Here is a 22,321-nt window from a genome sequence, read left to right as displayed (position 1 = left end):
AGGCTTGAGCCACCGCGCCCGGCCAAAAAGTTTTAAATTATAACCATAATATCACCATCACCCCTAACAAAATGAACTATTCCTTAGTGTCATTTTATACCCAGCCTGCATTCAAATCTTCCCAGTTGTCTTAAAATACCTTTATGGAGTTTTAAAATTAAAATCTAAACATTTTATGGTAAGGATCCTAAAGTCTCTTTTAATCTATAACAGCCACCCCTGCTCTCCACACCTTACACCCTACACACACTAACTTTTTTTTTCCCATGCCATTCATTTGTTCAAGAAATGAGGTCCATTTATCTGTAGAATTTCCCATGTAATGGATCTGACATAATGTTTTCTCATGGTGTTATTGAACATGGTCTTCAATCCTCATGTTTGCTTGATTAGATTCAGGTTCCATTTACTCAAACATTTTTAAGAAAAGAATGAAACTGCTTACTGTAGCTTTCATTTGATCACTTCTGATGGGTTGGCCAAATTGAAAATAAACTTCAAGATCCAAAAAAATTCTGTGCTGTCAGCTTACTAAATATTAGAACCATATTCAACATTTTAGCCTACTTTGACATGGTACTAGCTGACTGAGTTGATAGAATTTTATTCTTCAACTCTAAGTAGACTCGTTATAACTTTCCCATTTTGGCTATTCTAGCTGTCAGGCAGATCTTTGAATCAAGAGGCCAAGAATAAAAAAACCCTGCCCAACACACTAGCATTCCTAGACCTGACGGCACCTCCACCACTCTCTGGGGTTGTAAAGACCAGTTTGAGAGATCTGAGGACAATACTGCAACAGAGAGTCCTGCAGCTATCCCAGGTGTTGTGCTTTGAGAGCAAAACCAGAGTCAGGCTGCTAGCTGTGCGAAGATGGAAATGGCACTTCTCTCATGGAGGCGAACCGATCTGTCTCTGACACTTAGTTGTACGTGTGATTTCTTTGATGGGGACTGAGCAGTTTGCCACTACTGTGTACCCAAAAAATAAAGTCACCTAACCTCCCAGCGTGTGGTTGCTTGCTCATTTTGCTTTCATGTGGGTTTGTTTTCAATCAGGATTCAGGCAGGGGATGTAAGGTTGAGGAGTAAGGGTTTCACTCAAATCAGCTCCTGATTGGATATACAGTCTGAGGGTGACTTGTATATTTTAAGTTAAAATGTCCAAATTGCTTATCTGTGCAGTGGGCAGAAACCGACAACCTGGTTTCCATTGCTGACAGAGCCCAGATTGCCTTGGATGATGCCAAACCATTTTACTGTTGCCTTTTGAAGAGTTGACCCTATGCCATTTACTTTTTTTCCCCTTCATACCCAAAATTAATCCAAGACATCTACTCTTAAGAGACCAGTAACCTCTCTGTTAAATAGCAATGCTGTCGAATGGGGTCATCTGCAAAGTCATATTTTTGAGTTATTTAAGAACTGCTGGAGTGTCCTGGGTTTTTTAAACCAGCCACTTGGTGTATAACTCTTTCTAAAACATATCACATGTAATTGTAAATGCTTTTGATGACCTAAGGTTTACTATTCTACCTAGGCAAACTATGAGGCATGTGATTGAATGTAGATATGCCCTAGAACTTGTGGTACAGGCCCTGGCATCACCTTGCTGCCTATCATTTGCTGCTTTGACATACAATTATATATGCACCTGGAAGCTCTTCTGAATAAGTTAACATGGCTTCCTTTTCCTACATTAATTATTGAATCTAAAGCCCTTCCCTAAGTGGTTTGCTTGTTCTCTGAAAATTTTTTTTACAGTTTGAGAAAGTGCATGGGCTTTGGGATCCAGAGAAATTTTTTTTTTAAGTTATCACAGCATGATGTATGTCCTTCTCTCCCTTCCTTCCTTCCTCCATCCCTCTCTTCCTTCCTTCTTTCTTTCCTTCCTTCCTCCCTTCTTTCCTTCCTTCCTTTCTTCCTTTCTTATTTTAAACTTTTATTTTAAAATTTGGAAAACATTCATTTTGGGGAAGATTTTATTACTCCATCATCCTAGCATTAATCGCTTTATTTTCATTAACTTCAAATTACTTTCTACCTCATTTATAGATACTAATTGGTTTGACAAGTAGGATACCCCCATGACACTTTGATAATCAGATTGCCTTCTTTTGTTGAGTAGTAATTATCATCTTACAGTATTTTAACATGTTGCCTCCAAAGGTCGCTAAAACCAGATTAGGTATTTGCAACATCAGGTACGCTCATTTAATTTTATTAGCATCCTCATTCTGGATGCATGAGTTCTATGGCTTGGATATCAAGGTTTTTTTATCTTTAGAAACTTTCTAAGTTTGACATCTAGAACTGAGTGTGAATGGCCAGATTTATTACCTTTATATTTTTTCCACTTTTGCAAACTTTAATACTATATTCTTTTGGCAGTAACTGTCTTCCTGGAAGGACGGTTATGAAAATGAGTAACAGTCATCTTGGAAAAGTATGTTTTCTTATTTAACTTTGAGTTTCTCCTAACTCTCAATCCCCATTTACTAAGACTCCCTTACATAAAAGAGCATACTGTCTGTTTTAATCACCCTCCAACAAAGCTCCCAAACCTGACATTAATAGTAAATATTCAAAATGATGTTCTTAAAGAGTAATTTCGACTCACCTTCTATTAATCTAGAAATCGGAGCAGGACCTGGCCCAAACTTTTCAAATGACCTACCACCTCTTTTAGGGTAGAAAGCCAGTTGGCTCAGGTATGAACGACTCTTCACTCTGGATGAAAAAGTAGTTTTCTGGTAGACTTTCATGTTACGGTTCATAAGTTTTTCCTGCCCAAGTGGAAAAGTTGGAAAGAATTTTAATATACCAAAGTATGTTATCTTAAAATTAGTGATAATATATGAAAATAACATTTGCAACAAAAATCTTAACTTTAAAACAACAACCCCAGGTTCTTCTCCTTGAAGGAATGTATGTTGTTTTAATTTCCTTCTCATATGAAGCTGAGACCATTTAACTTTCATTAAATATGTACATCACAAATACAAGACTGGAAAATGTCCTCTCAGCTTCATTTTCACAATTTAGTCTTGCTCAAAATGCAGTTAAAATTTGGAATTTCCGGGCTGGGTGCAGTGGCTCATGTCTGTAATCCTAGTGCTTTGGGAGTTCAAGGTGGGCAGATCACCTGAAGTCAGGAGTTCAAGAGCAGCCTGACCAAGATGGAGAAACCCCATGTCTACTAAAAATACAAAAATTAGCTGGGCATGGTGATGGGTGCCTGTAGTCCCAGCTGCTCAGGAGGCTGAGGCACAAGAATCACTTGAACCCGGGGGTGGAGGTGGCAGTGAGCCGAGCCCACACCACTGCACTCCAGCCTGGGTGACAGAGCAAGACTGTCAAAAAAAAAAAAAAAAGGAAATTCTAAGGGTTGGTTCTGTGGAATTAAAACTTGAGAGGAAAGGGATCTTCCCAGTAGATATTTAAAATTAGGCTTGTGATTTCATTCATCTTCTCTTAATTTAATTTTAAGTATATTCCACAAAACCATACAACACATACTGAGGAACCATCACATACAGATGAGTCTGTTGTTGAGCATTTGTAGATAATTTCCTTATCTTAATTAGGGTAGACAGAGTCCTGTAATCAACTTTTACCTCTGGGAAAAAAGAAAGTAAATCTACTGAAATGTGAACCAGGCGATGTAGGTGTGATGCCCATACCAGTGGTGAGATTAACTCTGCAAGGCACAGTGGGAAAGTTAGCCTTATCATTGATCTAGCTTCATACCACATAATTTGAAAACAACACCCCCTCCTCCACTTTCATCCCTTCTTCCTTCCCCAGCACACACATATACATTGTCTTATCCACATCTGATTCTTGAAGACCCACCTCCTTTTATCTCCTCACCACTAACACCCTTTTTTCCATCTTCTCATCAACAAAGATGAACACCCCTTTCTCTCTATTTCCTTGGCATGCCTCTGTTACTGTATTTCTTCCACTCTGAGATGCCACTTATTGTAAGAGGTGCTATTATTTTACTCACGGCCAGTGATGTATGACATCCCATCTATGTAAGCTAGATACCAATTTCAGAAATCTAAAAAATGTGGAAATGTGGGTGTTGGAATCAATGAAGGACAGTGTGCCATACTTGTCCTACTGAACTGCTGTGGTGTATCTCTCTTCCTCCGTTAGGTGGCGATCTTCGCGGTGCCTACTGTCAGCTGGATGTTTTTCTGTCGTTTGTGTTCGCACTGTCTCCCCATCATGGTGCGGGGCACACACCATCTGTGTCTAGTTGACTCCATGTCTTAGCCCAGCAAAGTTCATAAGAGCAATATATAAGTGGATATGATTCTAACATTAATTGGGGTTGTGATTTTAATTAAACCTTACCCTTTTCTTTGCTGCCATTTCATTTTCTTTGAAAAGAAAGAGATCTCTGAAAAAGATCTTATAAGGTCTGTCCTCTTTGATTGAACCATCCTTTACTTTATCTGTTAAAAAGAAAGAATGAATGAATGAATTCTGTCATCCTTCCTCTACTGACCAGAATAGTAAGTCTCCCACCAGCCAGTGTACAATGAATGGGATGCAGGTGTCTCTGAGAAAGTAATGTTAAAAGAAAAACTTTGGCCAAATTAAATTTGAAGGAGTTTAATTGAGTAATGAACAATTTGTGAATCGGGCAGCCCCCAGAATCACAGCAGAGTCAGAGACTCCAGGGATGCCTCATGGTTAGAACAAATTTATAGATAAAGAAAGGGAAGTGAGGTACAGAAATCTCAGGTGAGGTACAGAAACAGCTGGATTGGTTACAGCTCAGCATCTGCCTTATTTGAACACAGTTTGAACACTCAGTAGTGTATCCGTGGTTGAAGTACGGCTGCTAGGATTAGGCCAAGACTCAGCTATTGTTACAGGGCATACTTTTAAGTTAGGGTTTCAATTTTGTCTACCTATTAAGTTAGGTAGCAGTTCGTTCACAAGGACTCAAATATAGCAGTATGGAGTCTTTCTCAGGCCATATTTAGTTTGCTTTAACAGTAGAATGCAGACAGCCTTGCCTCCACATCTCCTGGGTAGGAGCCACAGCGTCTCTGTCTGTTTCCCACAGCGCTGATATATCTCTCACTGCTTCATGAGGAATGAGTTGATAAAATAAGGAGGTCTTTACCAAAATAATAGGATAAAATTTTGAGATATTAATATGTTTCTTCTCACCACTATACATATACCACCATTACCCTTACATCACCATTTCAACAGCAACAGATAAAGCCACTACCCTTAAGGAGAGCCTCTGCCCAGATTAGAGAGTCTTAAAAAAGGAAGTCAAAGATAATGAAAAGTGCTGGAGAGCATGTGGAGAAATTGGACCCAAATGCACTCCTAGAAGGAATGTTTAAGTGGGGCAGTCACTTTGGAAAACAATCTGGCAGTTCCTTAAAGAGTTGAACATAGAATTGCCACATGACCTAGAAATTCTACTGCTAGGATATGCCAAAGAGAAATGAAAGCATAGGTGCTCAGAAAAACTTGTACATGAATATTTAGAGCAGTATTATTTATAATAGTCAAAAAATAGAGACAACCTAGACATCTGCTATGGTTTGGCTGTGTCCCCACCCAAATCTCATCTTGAATTGTAGCTCTTATAATTCCCAAGTGTCGTGGGAGGGACCCAGTGGGAAGTAATTGAATCATGGTGAGGAGTTCTTTCTTATGCTGCTGTCATGATAGTGAATAAGTCTCATGAAATCTGATGGTTTTATAAAAAAGGGAGTTCTCCTGCACACACTCTCTTGCCTGCCAATGTGTAAGATGTGACTTTCCTCCTCTTTCACTTTCCACCACAATTGTGAGGCCTTCCCAGCCATGTGGAACTGTGAATTCATTAAATCTATTTCATTTGTAAATTAGCCAGCCTGGGTATGTCTTTATTAGCAGCATGAAAACAGATTAATACAATATCCATCAACTGATGAATGATAAACAAAATGCAATATTTCCATACAAGGAACTCTTATTTGCCCAGAGAAAGGAATGAAATACAATATATGCTACAACATGGATGAACCTTGGAAACATGTTGAGTAAAAGAAGCCAGTAACAAAGGACCACACATTATATGATTCCATTTATATAAAATATCCAGAATAGGCATATTCATGGAGATAGAAAGTAGATGAGTGGTTGCTTGGGGCTGGAGGGTGGATGGGGCCTAGGGATTGATGGCTGAGGGATGCAAGTTTCTTTTGAATTAGTGAAAATATTCTAAAATTGGCTGTAGTGATGGTTGCACATATGTGTGCATACACTAAAAACCATGGACTCGTACACTTAATAAAAAATGAAGGCTGGCCTTGAAAAAAGTAAAAGAAAAGTCAGCTGAATTTCTGCATGGACTTCCTGTTTTTATTTATAACATTTGATATGACAAAACAAATCTTTCTCTCTCTTTATTTCTTTATTTCTTACTTTCTAATTCTTGGGATGTGGCAGGATGGAAATCTTGGCGTTCAAAATCAATAATGAAGGTCAAGTGTATTTGTCTATTTTCACAATGCTATAAAGAACTTCCCTGAGACTGCGTAGTTTACAAAGGAAAGAGGTTTAACTGATTCACAGTTCTGCATAGCTGGGAAGCCCTCAGGAAACTTACAATCCTGGTAGAAGGCTAAGGGCAAGCAAGCACCTTCTTCACAAGGTGGCAGGAGAGAGAAGCATGAAGGAGGAACTTCCAAACATATATAAAACCATCAGATCTTGTGAGAACTCACTCACTATCACAAGAGCATGGGGCAAAACACCCTCACGATTCAATCACCTCCCTCCCTCAACACATGGAGATTACAGTTCCCTCCTTTGACATGTGGGGATTATAATTTGAGATGAGATTTGGGTAGGGACACAGAGCCAAACCATATGACCAAGAATACTGGGAGCCTGGAGTTGACACCTTAAATCAGAGATAGCAAGAGGATTCCTGAGGACACATTCCCCAACCCATACCCCACATCCCTTGTCCACCTCAACCTCACAAAAAGACTCCACATCCTACCAGCAAGCAAAGGGCCTGTGAAGAAACTCAATGATTCTCGCCCCAAATCACTAGAATCACTTTGGCTCCACACAACTCCAGAGATTCTGACTTAATTGGTCAAGGAAACATCAGCACTGGAATATTTTGAGAGTCCCCCAGGTGGCTGTAATGTATATCCAGGGCTAAGAGCTAGTGGACCAAAGTTTAAGAAATTAATGGACTGGAGCTTAAAGTCTACCTGAGAAGCAGCCATTTGCTCAAGGATTTCGCATAGAAAGTGGGAGTGGCTGGGATTATAGAAACTCCAGACACATTTTTCTGTAAGTCATGGGTTAGAGGGAAAGAAAATTGCAGAGTGGAAGTCTTGGATTCAATATAGAGTACTCTGATCATCTCCTATTCACCCTGATGGTGATGGAGGGATCCCCATCCTAAATACTATGAGATGGCTGAACACATGATACCCAACACTGGACAGATGAGACTGAGTGCAATTTATAAGTCATATATACTCATAGTCTGGGGGAGGAGAATGCTGCCTGCAATGCAGGGCCACATGGGAATTGCACTCAAGAGCACAGTGAATCACCAGTGGTGGGAGGCAACTTTGTAGTAACAAAAGGCTGAGGTGTCCCCTGGTCCCCACAGGAGGATGTGATTGACTTGTTTGAATAATTTCACGGCTGACAGTGCAGTGAAACCCATTAGGTTGGAGACCAGGTGGAATGCAGCTGGTCCAGTTGATAGAGGAACTAGCCAGGCAGGGAGACTTTCCTGGTAGGTGGAGGTCATATTTGGCAACAGCAGGAGGATTTATGGTTAGGCTTTTGGGGCCCTGTGAGGCTGAAATATGTCAAGGCAGCACATAAAATTTTAGGCCTTAAAAACATGAAGTAGAAACAGCTGAAGGTGGGTCCAGGAAGCTGGACTCTGGGATAGCAGAAGTGTGGATGCTCAAAGCCAGCAGGTTGGAGACCAGGAGGGAGCAACAGAGATTGAGGACCCAAAAGGACGTGGGGCTGGGTGCCTGTAATGGTTAATCATGTGTGTCAACTTGACTGGGCCATGGGTGCCCAGATTAAACCTTATTTCTGGGTGTGTCTGTGAGGGTATTTCCAGGTGAGAGTAGCATTTGAACTGGTGGGCTCAGTTAAGTAGACTGCCCTCATCCATGTGGGTGGGTCTCATGCAATCTCTTGAAGGTCTGAGTAGAAAAGCCTGAGGAATTAGGAAGTCACCTCTTCTTTTCTGCCTCACTGCTTGAACTGGGACATCTCATCTCATCTTCTGCTATGCTAAGACTGGAACTCACACCATCAGTTCCCCTGCTTCTCAGGCTTTCTGAGTCTGACGGAATTAAGTCACCAGCTCTCATGGGTCTGCAGCTTATAGATGGCAAATCATGGGACTTCTCAGCCTCCATAATTATATAAGCCAATTACTCATAGCAAATCTCCTTCCTATTGGTTCTGTTTTTCTGGAGAGCTCTGGCTAATACAGTGGTGTTTCCCGAGTCTGTGAACCTATGCCTTGTATACCATCACTCCCAGGCCAAGGCTGGGCCCCAGACATCCCAATATGGAGCCACCATTGTCCTCCAGGGGATGAGTTATTGGTGGGCTGGACACCTCTTCCCCAATCAGCCTTCTCTTCTTCCAAGAGAAACTCTACAAACTTAGATTCTGCCCTATCCCAAGTGTCTTAAAATCTTTAAAGCCTGAGTTAAAATCTCTACTGACCAAGTTTAAGTGTCTTGGAATTGACAAGATGATATTTTTGTTCCTCCAAGTTCAAAGCTGAGTTTATTTCAGTTACAGAGAAATAGAAGAAAATTAAATTTCTGAACACCAAGTGTATTAGTTTCCTCTTGTTTCCATAATAAGATATCACAAAATTAGTAGTTTAGAATGACAGAAATGTATTCTCTCCATTCTGGAGGTCAGATATATGAAATCAAGATGTTGGCAGAGCCATGTTCTCTCAGTGAAGCCTCTAGGGGAGGATCCTTCCACACTTCTAGCTTCTGATGGCTCTAGACATTCACAGGCTGGATAACTCCAACCTCTGCCTCCAACTTCACATGGTCTTCTCCTTTTCTTTTCTAAGGACACTTATCATTGAATTTAGGGCCCACCCTAAATTCAGGAGGATCTCATCTTGAGATTCTTATCTTAATTACATTTGCAAAGATCCTTTTCCCAAATAAGGCCACATTCTCAGGTTCCAGAGGTTAGAATAGGAAGGCCAACCATTTGTGGAGGGCTGCCATTCAACCCGCTACACCAAATTTCCTATATTATAAACTCACCACATGAACTAGCCCCTAGGTAACCCTTCTCCCTGTATTTCTTTCCTATTTACATAAGACTAGGGCTGCTGTAGCAGATTACCACAAACAGGGTGGCTTAAAACAATAGAAATGTAGTCTCTCACAGTTCTGGAGGCCACACGTTCAAAATCAAGGTGTTAGCAGCATTGGTTCCTTCAGGAGGCTCTGAGGGGGAATCTGTTCCAAGACTTTCACCTAACTTCTGGTAGTGAAATTCCTGGGATTCCTTGGATTGTAGATCCATCACTCCAATCTCTTCCTCCATTCTTCACATGACCTTCCCCTCTGAGTGTCTGTATCTCAAATCTTCCTTTCTGTTCTCTTATAAGGACACTAGTAATTGGATTTAGCACTTGTCCTAAATCCAAGAAGGTCTCATCTTGAGATCCTTACTTTAATTACTTTTGCAGAGATCCACCTTTCCAAACAATGTCACATTTTTAGGCTCTTGGTGGAAATATCTTTTGGGGTCTGCATTCAATCCCTTACAGCACCCCATACCTGCAATGTACATCAAATTCTACCATTAATCATAGTCTTCTGCCTCAACAAAGAGTCTCATTCTACCAGCTCTTGAGCAAACTGGGCACTAGGCTCAACCTCTCTCCAATACTCCATTTTAGCAATAAGAGGTCTGCTTAGTTCTACAAATCAAATTCTAGTAGCTGAATCCTGGCTACTCTAAACTCTAAACTCTAATCCTCTCCCTTTTGTTACTATTATATTCTTCTCTAAGTTGCCTTGCAAATCCCTGCCATTACTAATTAACAACCTTGGGAGAAGCCTTTCTGTTCTCTGCCTCATTGTATTAGTTTCCTATTGCAGCTGTAACAAATAACCACAAACCTAATGGTTTAAAACAATGCAAATTTATTTTCTTATACTTCTGGAGGCCAGAGGTCTGAAATGAGTCCTTTGAGCATAACATCAGGATGTTGATAGGGCTGTGTTACTTCTGTTGGTTCCAGGTGAGAATCAATTTCCTTTCTTTTTCCAGCTGTTAGTGGCTGCCTGCGTTCCTTCATTTGTGATCTCTTCCTCCATCTTCAAAGTGCATCACTTTAGTCTCTACTTCCATTGTCACATCACCTTCTCTGTCTTTGATACTCCTTTTATAAGGACTCTTGGATTATATTAGGCCCATTGGCTAATCCAGGATAACCTTGCCATATCAAGGTAATTAACTTAAACACATTTGCAAAGTCCCTTTTGCCCTGTAACATAATGTATTCACAGGGTCCAGGGATTAGAATGTGGAAACATTTGGGGGGCCATTATTCTGTCTACCACACTCACACAGTCTCACTCCTTTCTTAGCCTTGCTCCTTACTGACACTGTATTTGTCTTGTCCTAATTCTTCTATTTATTCATTAATTCATTCATCCACTCATTCATTCATTCAACAAATGCCTATGAAGCCTCAACTATGTGCCAGGTACTGTTTTAGGCACTGATGTTGCACTGGCAAACAAAACAAGGATGGCTGCTCTTGAGGATCTTATACTGAGGTGAAGTGGGGGGTTTGGAAATAGAAAATATAAGCATTAATATAATAAAGTAACTTTTATAATATGTTTTAAAGTAATAAAGTTCTGTGGGAAAAATAGAGCAGAATATAGGAGGGCTGGGCTGAGCAACTTTAAGTAGAGTGGTCAGAATGGGTCTCACTGATCAAGCGGTATTTAAAGGAGTTGAGAGAATCAGTCAAGTGGATATTTGAGGAAGAGAGGGACTGGCTATGACAACGGCCAATGCAAAGGTCCTGAGGCAGGATCATCTCTTATGTGTGTTCAAGAAAGGCTAGTGTAGCTGGAGTGAAATAAATGGGGTCAGGGGGACTGTAGTAGCAAGGATAATTACTTAGTATCCTGTAGGCAGTCTTGTAGACTTTGGCAATGACCCTCAGTAAACCAGAGAAGCATTGGAGGGCTTTGAACAGAGAAGGAATGTGGTCTGACTTACTTAATACTTTGTAGTTGGATAAGAAGAGACTTGGAGTAGGGGAGTCAAGGGTTGAGATCAGACTAATTCAGGTAAGAGGTAATGGGCTGAGACCAGCATGGCAGGAGTTAAATGGTGAAAAGTGGTTGGGTTCTGAGAACATTCTGAAGGGAGAGCAAACAGAATTCCCTAATGGATTGCATATGGGGTGTTTTCCCTCAAGCACCTATTTTTCCTTCCTTCTTTCCCTCCTTTCTTCCTTCCATTTGTTTCTTCATTTTTTTGTATTGTTTCAGGACTTGATTTTATTTTTTTAAAATCATATTTGCAGTACCTACCAATATTAAATATCTTTTTAGAAATCATGGCTTTCACTGTCTCCAATCATACTGATGTATTCATATTTGAAGCCCGAGCAGCTAGGTTAGTATATAAAAGGCACTGAAAAACTGCAAAATTGATTTAACTGCATAACATAATCTTAAAATACATTAAAGTAGATCTAAATTAATAGAGAGATGAGTCATGTTTGTAGATAGAAAGACATGATTTCATAAAAATGCCAATTCTCCACAAATGATCAATGGATTCCCAGTAATATAAGTACATAGTCCCACAGGAGTTTGTCTAAACTTGATAAGTAAATTCTAAAACTAGTAAGGAATATCAAGAGACAAGAATAGTGAGAACTCTTCCCAAGAGGAACAGGAGGGGGAGATTGCTCTGCTGTGTATCACTACGGAGCTACAGCAAAGGGAAAGGCAAATTCACTAATGGACTAGAATGGAAATCTCAGAAACATATCCACATATGGAGAAAGGAGAGACTGTTCAAAAAACGAGTTGGGGAAGATGGTTATTCTCATGGAATAAAAGAGGAAATTGGATCTTTACCCCACCTCCATACAAAAATTAACTACAGATGAAATAAGCATAAAATTGTCCCCCAAAAACCTTTAAAACAAATAGTAGAACCTACAGGTTATATCATTTAGGCCTTTGCAAGGGAAGGATTTCTTAAAAACATACAAAGTAGTAACTATACAAGAAAATATTGATAAATTCGGCTATATTAAGATTAAAGACTTTGTTCATCAAATGACACCATAAACAAAGTGAAAGATAAGTTAAAACTGGGAGAAAATATTTGTACTCCATACAGACGACATAATTGGGATATGCCATATCTACAAAACTACAAATCAATATAAAGAGCACTAACAACCTAAAGACAAATAGAAAAAAGACTGTATTAAATAGGCATTTAACAGAAGAAGAAACACTTACTGTCAATAAACATATGAAGAGTTGTTCAACTTCATTAGTTATCAGAAATGCAAATAAAGACCATAATGAGATCCAAATTTCACCCATTTGATTGACAAAGCATTAAAAAATTTGTCAATACCAAGTGTTTGGGGAGGATATAATTCCACAGGATCTCTAATACATTTCTTGTAGAGATGTGATCGGCACAACTACTTTGGAAAACACTTTGACATTATTTTCTGAAATCGTATATCCGGCTAACGTCAGATTCAGCAACTATATTCCTAGGTATACATGCAAGAGAAACTTTCTTGTATACCAGGAGATGTGAACAAGAATGTTTATTAGCAACACCATTTAATAGCAATAAGCTGTAAACAACCCAAATACCCAAAGAAGCATCAACTGTAAACTATAGTACATTTGCATTTTGTTGTATTGTACAGCAGTGAAAATGAATGATCTAAAACATACAACAGTATGAATGAATCTTAAAATATAACGCTGGCTGGGCATGGTGGCTCACTCCTGTAATACCAGTAGTTTGGGACGCCGAAGTGGATCGCTTGAGCCCAGGAATTCAAGACCAGCCTGGGCAACAGGCAACATGGCAAGACCTTGTCTATAAAAGCAATTGTTTTTAAAAAATTGAAATAAATATGTATGTATATATATAATGTTAACTGAAAAGTTCTAAAATATGATAGTCAACAAGATATCCTTTTTTAAAAGTTAAAACTAAAATGAAAATTATGCTCTTTAAGACTACATATATACAGTATAAAACTATACATACAAATTAAAAAGTAAAGAAATAATCTAAACAGACTTCAACATGGTGCCTGCCTTAGGAGATGAAAGCCAAGGGATAGGGTATGTAGTTATCATCAGGATGTAATTTCTTGTGAAGATCCTTGTCTGTGGGTTCTGACAGGTTCAAAGATTCATATTATGTTATTAATACATAATTGTATTAATCTTAAAAGAAGGGTATGGGTCTTAGGGTACTGGTACCAAATATGTCAAAACTCATGCTGCTTGTCGTGTTGTGAGTAATAAAGTCCTTTGTCTCTGACCCAAGGGTTTTGTATCTGTTGTCAGCATCCAGGAAACTGTAGCAAGCTAACTTACTAATTTGCAAGTAGAGGAAAATCTTAGCCCTGCCACAGTTCTTGACAAAGTAATATAAATCCTTTAATTAAAAAAGGCATCATCCAATCCATACTATTTTAATATCTGCATCTTGTTTTTTCAGTGAGCAATATAGCTAGGAGATCCTTTTATATCAGCAAATATATATTCACGTCATCAAAAAAATAAATTACTAAGCTGGGTGTGGTGACTTACACCTGTAGTCCCAGCAATTTGGGAGACCCAGGTGGGCGGATCACCTGAGGTCAGGAGTTGGAGACTAGCCTGGCCAGCATGGGGAAACCCCATGCCTACTAAAAATACAAAAATTAGCCGGGCATGGTGGGCACCTGTAATCCCAGCTACTTGGGAGGCTGAGTCACCAGAATTGCTTGAACTCAGGAGGCGGAGGTTGCAGTGAGCCGAGATGGTGCCACTGCACTCCAGCTTGGGTGACAGAGAAGCTCTCTGTCTAGTATCCATTATTCCATTCCCTGGATGTATTACAGTTTATATAACCAACGCTTTCCAATGGATATTATGATTGATTCCAGTCTTTTGCTATTGTAAACAATGCTCCAATAAATATTCCTGTACATGAATTTTTAATCACTTGTGCATACATATCTGTAGAATAAATTCCCAACATGGCTCCTTTTAAATGCTTTTTTTAAAAAATGGTAGTGGAGCAGAGACTACTAGTGAACCCCCAATATCCATTCTTCCTTCTTCTATAGGAATAGAACCCTAAATGAACACTCAGAGTAGAGGCTATGTTTCTCAGCCTCCCTTGGAGGCAGGTATAACCACGTGGCTATGTTTTGGCCAAGGGGATGTCAGCGGAAGTGGCGAATGCAACTTCAGGGCATGTCCCTGCCTTTCCCTTTTCTCCTGGCTGGCAGGAATATGGATGTGATCACTGGTGTGGAAGCAGCGCTCTTGGACCAAGAACACAGCCCAGGAACAAGCCAGAAGGAGTTGGGCCCCTGATGTGAACCTCCATATGGAATGCTTGCATCCAGACTTTACCTGAGCGAGAACAAACGTTTATCATGTTTAAGCCACCGTTGTTTTATATTTTCTGTCACTTGCAGCCAAATTTTTACATTGTAAATACAAATAGTGCCAAATGTTCCTTTAAAGAGAATGCCTATAGAGTACCTGAGTGCCTGTTACCTATTACAAACTCTTAGTGTTATCCACATGTTAAATCTTTGTCAGATTTATAAGTGAAAATTGTAATTCCTTGTATACTAATAAATCTTTATTCCTTGTATGCTTATAAATAAGCAGAAGGAGACTGGGCACGATGGCTCATGCCTGTAATCCCAGGCCTTTGGGAGGCCGAGGTGAGTGGAACACCTGAGGCCAGGAGTTTGAGACCAGCCTAGCCAACATGGTAAAACCCTGTCTCTACTAAAAACACAAAATTAGCTGGGCATGGTGGCGCATGCCTATAATCCCAGCTACTTGGGAGGCTGAGGCAGGAGAATCACTTGAACCCAGGAGGCGGAGTTTGCGATGAACTGAGATCACGCCAATGCACTCCAGCCTGGACAACAAGAGCGAAACTCCGACTCAAAAAAATTAATAAAATAAAATAAATAAAAATAAAAAATAGGCAGAAGAGTAAGATGAGAAAGGGTGGTAAAGGAAAGAAGAGGGCAGATTTTCATAAAGTTTAGTTATGTATGTCCTGGACTAAGACAAATAATTGAGTTAATTGTTTTATGTCATGAGAGACTGGGGCAATCTAGCTAAATATGACAATTTAATGCACCCTCTGATTTGAAGATTTTTTTGAATTACAAAGTAGAACAGATTCTTCTCTGCAGGTAGTTTATAAACTCATTACATTTTATATTTATTGTGTAACATTCTCCTTTTCTTATGCTCACAATCTGCTATGGAGCCTAACATTACTAGGCCCAAACAAGAATATATTGATTGATCTCTTTTTACCTCCAGAATTCAGTGTTGGTGATAAATTTGAGGACATTTTGTTGCCTGGCCCTGTTGAAAGAAAAAAAACACATTAAAAAAAATTCTATGAATATCATATAAAAGGGCTAAATTCAACTGCCAATGACTCCTTAACAGTCCTTGTAGCTTTTAAAAGCAGTGAGCACACTCACACTCTTTGACCCAGCAATTTCAATTCTAGTATCTTATGTCAAGAAAATAATCAGACAAGCAGCCAAAAATGCATGTGCAATAATGTTTGTTCAGTATCATTTCATAAATACAGAGTTGACCAAATAGCTATAGTACGTCTATAAAATGAATTACCAGTTGGCCCCTTAAAATGATGCTGTAGTCACTATTTACCTCTGTCCATGGTGTCGGTTGAAAAACAAAACATTTCAAAAGAGTATGGATAGTGTGGATTAGAAAATGCATGGAAAAATCTAAGAGGTGTCTGAAATGCTGTTCATCAAACATGAATCGTGATTATATGTGATTTGGTGCAGTCTCTCATTTTTACTAGGTTTGGGATTATGTGGGATTATGGTTAGGTGATTGAGGCACTCAACCTTAGCTGCAAAACTTAAGGATTGCCACAATAAACAAACAAAAGCAAAACAAAAAAACCCCTGCAGTTATGATAAATTGTTAATGCAATATATCTTTATAAAATTCCAAATAAATGCAGGAAAGTCTATAATGAACAAAATATCAGAATTGTATATACAGACAGTATCTGACCCTGTACTTGTGTGACCCTGAGAGCCAGTGCCTCACTCTACTCACCCAAACCCTGGCCTACAGAACTTGTCTCTATTTAAAATTCTGTTATTTCATTTATCGTGAATTTTTTACATTAATGTACATATTGAAAATAGTGAATTAAAACATTGCTTGTTTTGATTACTGAGCTTTTGCTTTCCCCTTAAATTTTGTGCCTGAAGCTGGAGCTTCACTGGCCTTACTCTAATCCTTGTTCTGATTTCTATACTTTTAGTATCATTCAAATTTCTCAATGAGCTGGTGTCACTCTTACAATGAGAAAAATAATAAAGATATATTCATTTTAGGGATAAAGGACACCCAGGAGTTTGTATTTAAAAGTTTGCCCACAACAGAAACAATGGACAACACATTCTGTTTTGGGCTGCCCATTTAAATGTGTGCCTCAGGAATCTCAAAGAGCCATATTTAAGAGCTAAATATCCTGGAAGCAGATCAGCAGATGATACAGAACACAGACTCTGGAGAAGCCTGATTTGTGAATTTTGGTTTGGTATTTACTTATGTGTGAGCAAGGTCATGTATCATTCAAAAAACATTTATTGAGTAAATAATATGTGTCGGGTACTGTTCTACGTGTGAGGGGCGGGGCAATTTTAAAAGACAAAAAAGAAGAACAAAACCATTGTCTTCATGGAAACTACATCTTAATTACTCAGCATCTCTGAGCCTGTGCTTCCTGTTTCATAAAGTGGACACACCTCTTAAGGCTTTCTTGAGGATTCAGTAGGCAATGGATTTAACCAAGTGGGGTGCCTGGCTTACAGACCAGCTCAGTAAGTGGGAACTATTATGTGCTAATATTTACTAATTAGCATCTGATTTTAGTTCCAGTGGTTATAGAAACAAAGATTTTTAAAAAATATATTAAAACTTATAAAAGAAAAAAAAAATGAATACAAACCTGTAACATTGATATGCTTTTCAAATGACCCAACATTTTTTCACAGGCATTACATTCATTCTCACAGGTGGAAAAGAAAGATTGGTAAAAAATTGGTGACAACCTGTGGTTGATGAGTATTTGGAATTTGGATGGTTAATACTAAAGATTTATAGATTTTCTTAATTTTACACTCTGTTCTCATCTCCACTCTTAAGATTCTGATCACCTCTTTCTTGTCACATTTTCACTCCTTTGATCCTTCTATCTAAATTCACTCTCCTTCCTACTCTCATTCCCTTTATCCTTAAAGTCTTTCTGCAATGAGCATCTTTATCCATGGGTTCAAGGACTTTTTCAATCACAGAAAAACTGGATGCTCTGTTCCTCTAAGCCAATTGCTAAGAGCAGATGTCTGCTCTTACTCTGTCTCTTATATAGTTCATAAAACATGTAAATGTAATCAGCGGTCTCTAGATGTTGTTATACGTCTATACTTCCATATGCATGAATTCCTGTATTGATGAATGAAGGGTCGGTGAACAAAAGGGAGGGAGAGGAACAGAATCAGTTATTCTTTTTTTTTTTTTTTTTGAGACGGAGTCTTGTTCTGTCGCCCGGGCCGGAGTGCAGGGGCCGGATCTCAGCTCACTGCAAGCTCCGTCCCCGGGTTTACGCCATTCTCCTGCCTCAGCCTCCGGAGTAGCTGGGACTACAGGCGCCCGCCACCTCGCCCGGCTAGTTTTTTTGTATTTTTTAGTAGAGACGGGGTTTCACCATGTTAGCCAGGATGGTCTCGATTTCCTGACCTCGTGATCCACCCGTCTTGGCCTCCCAAAGGCTGGGATTACAGGCGTGAGCCACCGCGCCCGGCCCAGAATCAGTTATTCTTAGGAAGGGATTACAAAGTCCCCTTTCCAATCAGAAAAAATGTTAAAGTAGTGGATGTCTTTGTTGTGCAGAATAAAAATAGCATGATGGCTAAACAAAGGCTCTGTACCAAAAGAGAGGGAAAATGTAATTGGATTGCATAGCAAATGCCTGAAAATTCACATCTTAAATACATGTTCAAATCCAACTTCCAATAGATGAAAAAGATCAAAAGCTCAGAAATACCAGGAATGTAAAATGGTGGTGTATAACCACCAGCCATCCTTTTTAGAGGTGGCATAAGCTAAATGATTAACAGCATAGACTCTCTCTGTGTCCCTTAATCCTCACACTTCTTTCAAGAGGAATGATGCAAATAGTGTCTACCTTGTGGTATTGTTAGGTAAGTTACTATGTCCAACCTTTGGATGGCCTCAGTTGCATAGTAAGTGCTATGGGAGTGTAAGCACATGGAGAGGTGCACTCTGAGGGAGGAATGTGCCTGGTGTGTTTCAAGAATAGTGAGGAGACCAGTGGCCTTAAGCACAGTAAACAAAGGGGAGAGCACCAGGTGAAGCCAGAGAGACAACAAGTCCAAGATCACTAGGGCCCTGGAGGTCATTTTCTCAGTGAAATGGAAACACACAATGAATCACTCTGATGCTGAGCTGAGAAGAGACTGTAGAAAGGGAAAAGGGTCATACAGGGAGATGTATTAGATTATAGCCACTGGGGGGCAAGAGATAATGCGATCCCTTGAGATAGCAGTGGAAGTGGTGAGAGGTGGTTCGATTCTAGATGTGTTTTGACAGTAGAGCCTACAGAATTGGCTGACGGTTTGGATGTGAAGTATGAGATAAAGAACTGATTGCAGAAAGGATGGAGTTGCCATAAATGGAGACAGAGAAGGCAGTGGGGGAAGGGGCAGTTGGGAAGATCAGAGGCTCATTTTGGAACTTGTGAAATTTGAGATGTGTATTAGATATCCAAAGGGTCATGGGTGTAACGTATACTGTTCTTTCAAGTGAACACCATGCTGGTTGATTTCATTAATTGTTGTATTCCTTTAATAGCTGTACAATTATATGTGGTCTCTGAGTCAGGTCCCTTGACAAGTGTCATTGCAAGGGTAGTAGGAATGGCACTAGGGAAAGGCCCCTGGCCTTTGGGGGCAGGTTGGTTTAACTCCTGCCTCTGACTCTTATTCACTCTTTCTCTGGGTCTGGAGAATTACGCTTAATGCACCATAGAATCTTCTATCAAGTATGAATAATAACACCTTCCTTACAGGCTTGCTGCAAGTTTCAAACACAGATAATATATGCAAAGTGCCTGCTCATAGTTTGTAAAGAAGTGATCCCGTATACTTTTCTCAAAGTAAATATTGTCCAGATCCTTCCTCTTTCTGGCCCACTCTGTCAACTGCCACCATTTGAAATGGAAGCATAACAACTACTTTTCGTAAGAAACTCCCAATCAAATTTCTTGAAACCTGGTCATTGGAGAGGAGTCTACCAGCCATATCAGTGCAAATCTGGGGGACCTGAATCAGCTTCATGTAGATTCTTAACATTCCAACCTCCAGGGAAAGTGAGGAAAGAAGAGTGGGATTTGATAAGGCCCAGTCCTAATGTTCTAAACCAACTCTAAATAAAATGAATAATAACACTGCCTACCAGATGTTATTCTAAGCAGTTTATTTGTTTTTTGCAACAACTCCTTCTAAAACCCAATGAAAATGAATTTCTAGATGTGAGAAAAAAAGCAATGTTTATCTTCACATGCATATAAGGATTTAGACCGTTTCTCTCAGACCCAATGCCCTTCCATTTTTTTTCCCACCACCTCTCCGCCTACCTTGGACAAATACTAGGAAAAGGGGCTGTGAACTGTGTCCTTGGATGGTGTAGAGAGATCAGAGCTAGCAATTTTTTGTTTACCTAAAAGCCAGGAGCCACTGGGTCCTTGGCCTGCTTAGACACACGCTGCCTCTTTTGACCGGATCAGAGCACAGCACAATGATGAGGAAATTACTTTCAGCTTGACCTTTAAGGCACTGCTGGCGTCAGGCTGTTTAGTATGGACTTTTCTGTTGACATTTCTGACTGCCCCTTTTGCGAAGTAAAAACAAAAAAAACCGAAACAAAAAAACCTGGAGGTCAAGAGGAAGGAAGGATGGGTTAAAGAGTCAGCATATATGAGTCAGATAATGTGAAAAGTACTTTATAAGAGCTGCTATCAGGATGCTGGTTATTACCAAGGAAAAATGTGTCATCCATATCCATCTATAACCACTGAACAGTAACAAAGGAGAGAAATTCACTCATCCTTTCTGCTTTTGCAAAACTCCTGTTTGCAGGAGCTTATCAGGTAATGTTGTCTGTCTGAACTGTGAATCAGATGCACAGTTCACTCACAAACATAAATACCTATGAAAAAGAAACATAATTTCTTTTAGACTCACCCAGAACTTGCAAGCTTTAAGTACATGGTCTGTGAAGTCAGGAGAGGAACTATGCTATTGGCTGAAATCTAATCCTTAACTTAATTGGCCAGCAAGACAAATAGCAGGATTAAAATAAACTAATAATAGTAATAATACCTATTACTTGCTTAGAGCTGGGCACTGGGCTAAGTGATTTATATTTTATTTTATTAAAACTCAGACAAGCCCATAAAGTAAAAATAGCTTTCCCTGTGATAAGGATGAGAAAACGGAGGCTTCAAGAAACTTACTGTAAATAAATTCCCCAAGGTCAAACAGCTCATAGGAAACAAAACTGAGACTAAGACAAGTCTATTGAACCCTTTCTATTTTTCTACAGTTGTAACCCATCCTTTATACCTATAATTGCATAGTTCTGCAAATATGCCTAAAATTGCAAAATGTAACTGATTAAAGTCTTCAGCAGAAATTTTATAACATAAAATTTTAATATTTCTCCGTGAATTAGTGACTTTATGTTTTTCTATTCCCCACTATTTCTACTTCTCTTTTGAAAGACATAGAAATACATATGTATAAACTTTTTAAAAGCTATGCACACACACACACACACACACACACACACACAACCTGTTTGTGGTTGTATTTATGAGCTGTGAATAATCTTCTGATGCCTCCTCCCCTACCCACCGTTAGGGTCTCTTTCACTCACATTGTCTGTATATTTTCCAATTTTTATCTTTCCTCTCTATTTCCTAACTGATCTCTCTTTTATAGGCCATAATATGAAGCTAAATTATATTCTTATTTATTGTGGTCATCTAAAGGAGTTTTTGCTTTCTGTTCTAGGTGTTTTTAATGACATGAAATTAATTTTTATATTTTGTGGTTTTACAGGCTTAGTCTGCTTTTATAGTATATTATTTGTGTCCACATCTATCATTTTTATGGTAAAGTCTTTGTTGGGCAGGAAAAGCGCCTTTCCTGTCTTTGTATGTTCCACAGGACTTAACACAGAGCTTGTAATAAACGTGTATAAACGAAATTAAGTAATTAAGGACTCAAAACAAAAGCCTGTGCCTGGCAGTGTTTCCATAGCAATTGGTAGTAGGAAGCGACGAGGCTGAGAGTCACAGACCATCTTCCATAAACTTGATTCTGTCTCCAATTTTGGTCGCAAGTTGCTTGTAGACCACACCAGACATTGCTGAGGGGTGGGAGGGGGCATGCGGAGGGGCGGACGCTGAGCTGAAACCTGTTTTACCTCAACGAGTTTGCGTTTGGATCCAGGAGCCTTTCCAACCTAGCCTTCGGAAAGGCGTTGTGGGAAAGTGGGCGGAGGTGCCAATCGATCTTCCGGTCTCGGCTCTATCCTCCCCCAGTCCGGTTCCGCGTTATCTCAGGGACCGTCTGGTAGCGGATCCCGGAACGGAGCTGGCCAACGGATAAGTGCGCGGCACCCGCCACTCGCGCGGACCCAGGAGCACCTCCCCTACCGCATCTTCCTCCTCCCCACCCCCAGGTTCCCTTGGCTCGCGGCCCTCTGAGTCCCGGGCTCCCGCCTCAGAACCTGTGGGCAGATGTTTCCTCCACGCAGTACCCTCCCGGGACTCTGCCTCCAGGCTCGCGTCCCAGTACCCTAGGCAGAGGTTTCCCCCACTCTGTCCTCTTCCGGGATTCTACCTCCAAG

The 22,321-nt window shown here is 39.8% G+C and overlaps 1 protein-coding gene across 1 annotated transcript in view; it reads right to left on the bottom strand.

Moving 5' to 3' along the window:
• CCDC38 (coiled-coil domain containing 38) overlaps positions 1 to 22,113 on the bottom strand; it is a 67,358-nt gene extending 45,245 nt beyond the window's left edge. The window contains 4 exon segments of the mRNA XM_017861756.1: positions 2,620 to 2,785; positions 4,365 to 4,465; positions 15,647 to 15,697; positions 21,896 to 22,113. Coding sequence (XP_017717245.1) covers positions 2,620 to 2,785; positions 4,365 to 4,465; positions 15,647 to 15,683 — 304 coding nt within the window. The 5' untranslated portion in view covers positions 15,684 to 15,697; positions 21,896 to 22,113.
• Between the last annotated feature and the right edge of the window lie 208 nt (positions 22,114 to 22,321).

This window comes from Rhinopithecus bieti, unplaced genomic scaffold, assembly GCF_001698545.2.
Source record: "Rhinopithecus bieti isolate Rb0 unplaced genomic scaffold, ASM169854v2 scaffold_61298, whole genome shotgun sequence".
Classification (NCBI taxonomy): domain Eukaryota; kingdom Metazoa; phylum Chordata; class Mammalia; order Primates; family Cercopithecidae; genus Rhinopithecus; species Rhinopithecus bieti.
This window is presented reverse-complemented; position numbering and strand designations above follow the sequence as displayed.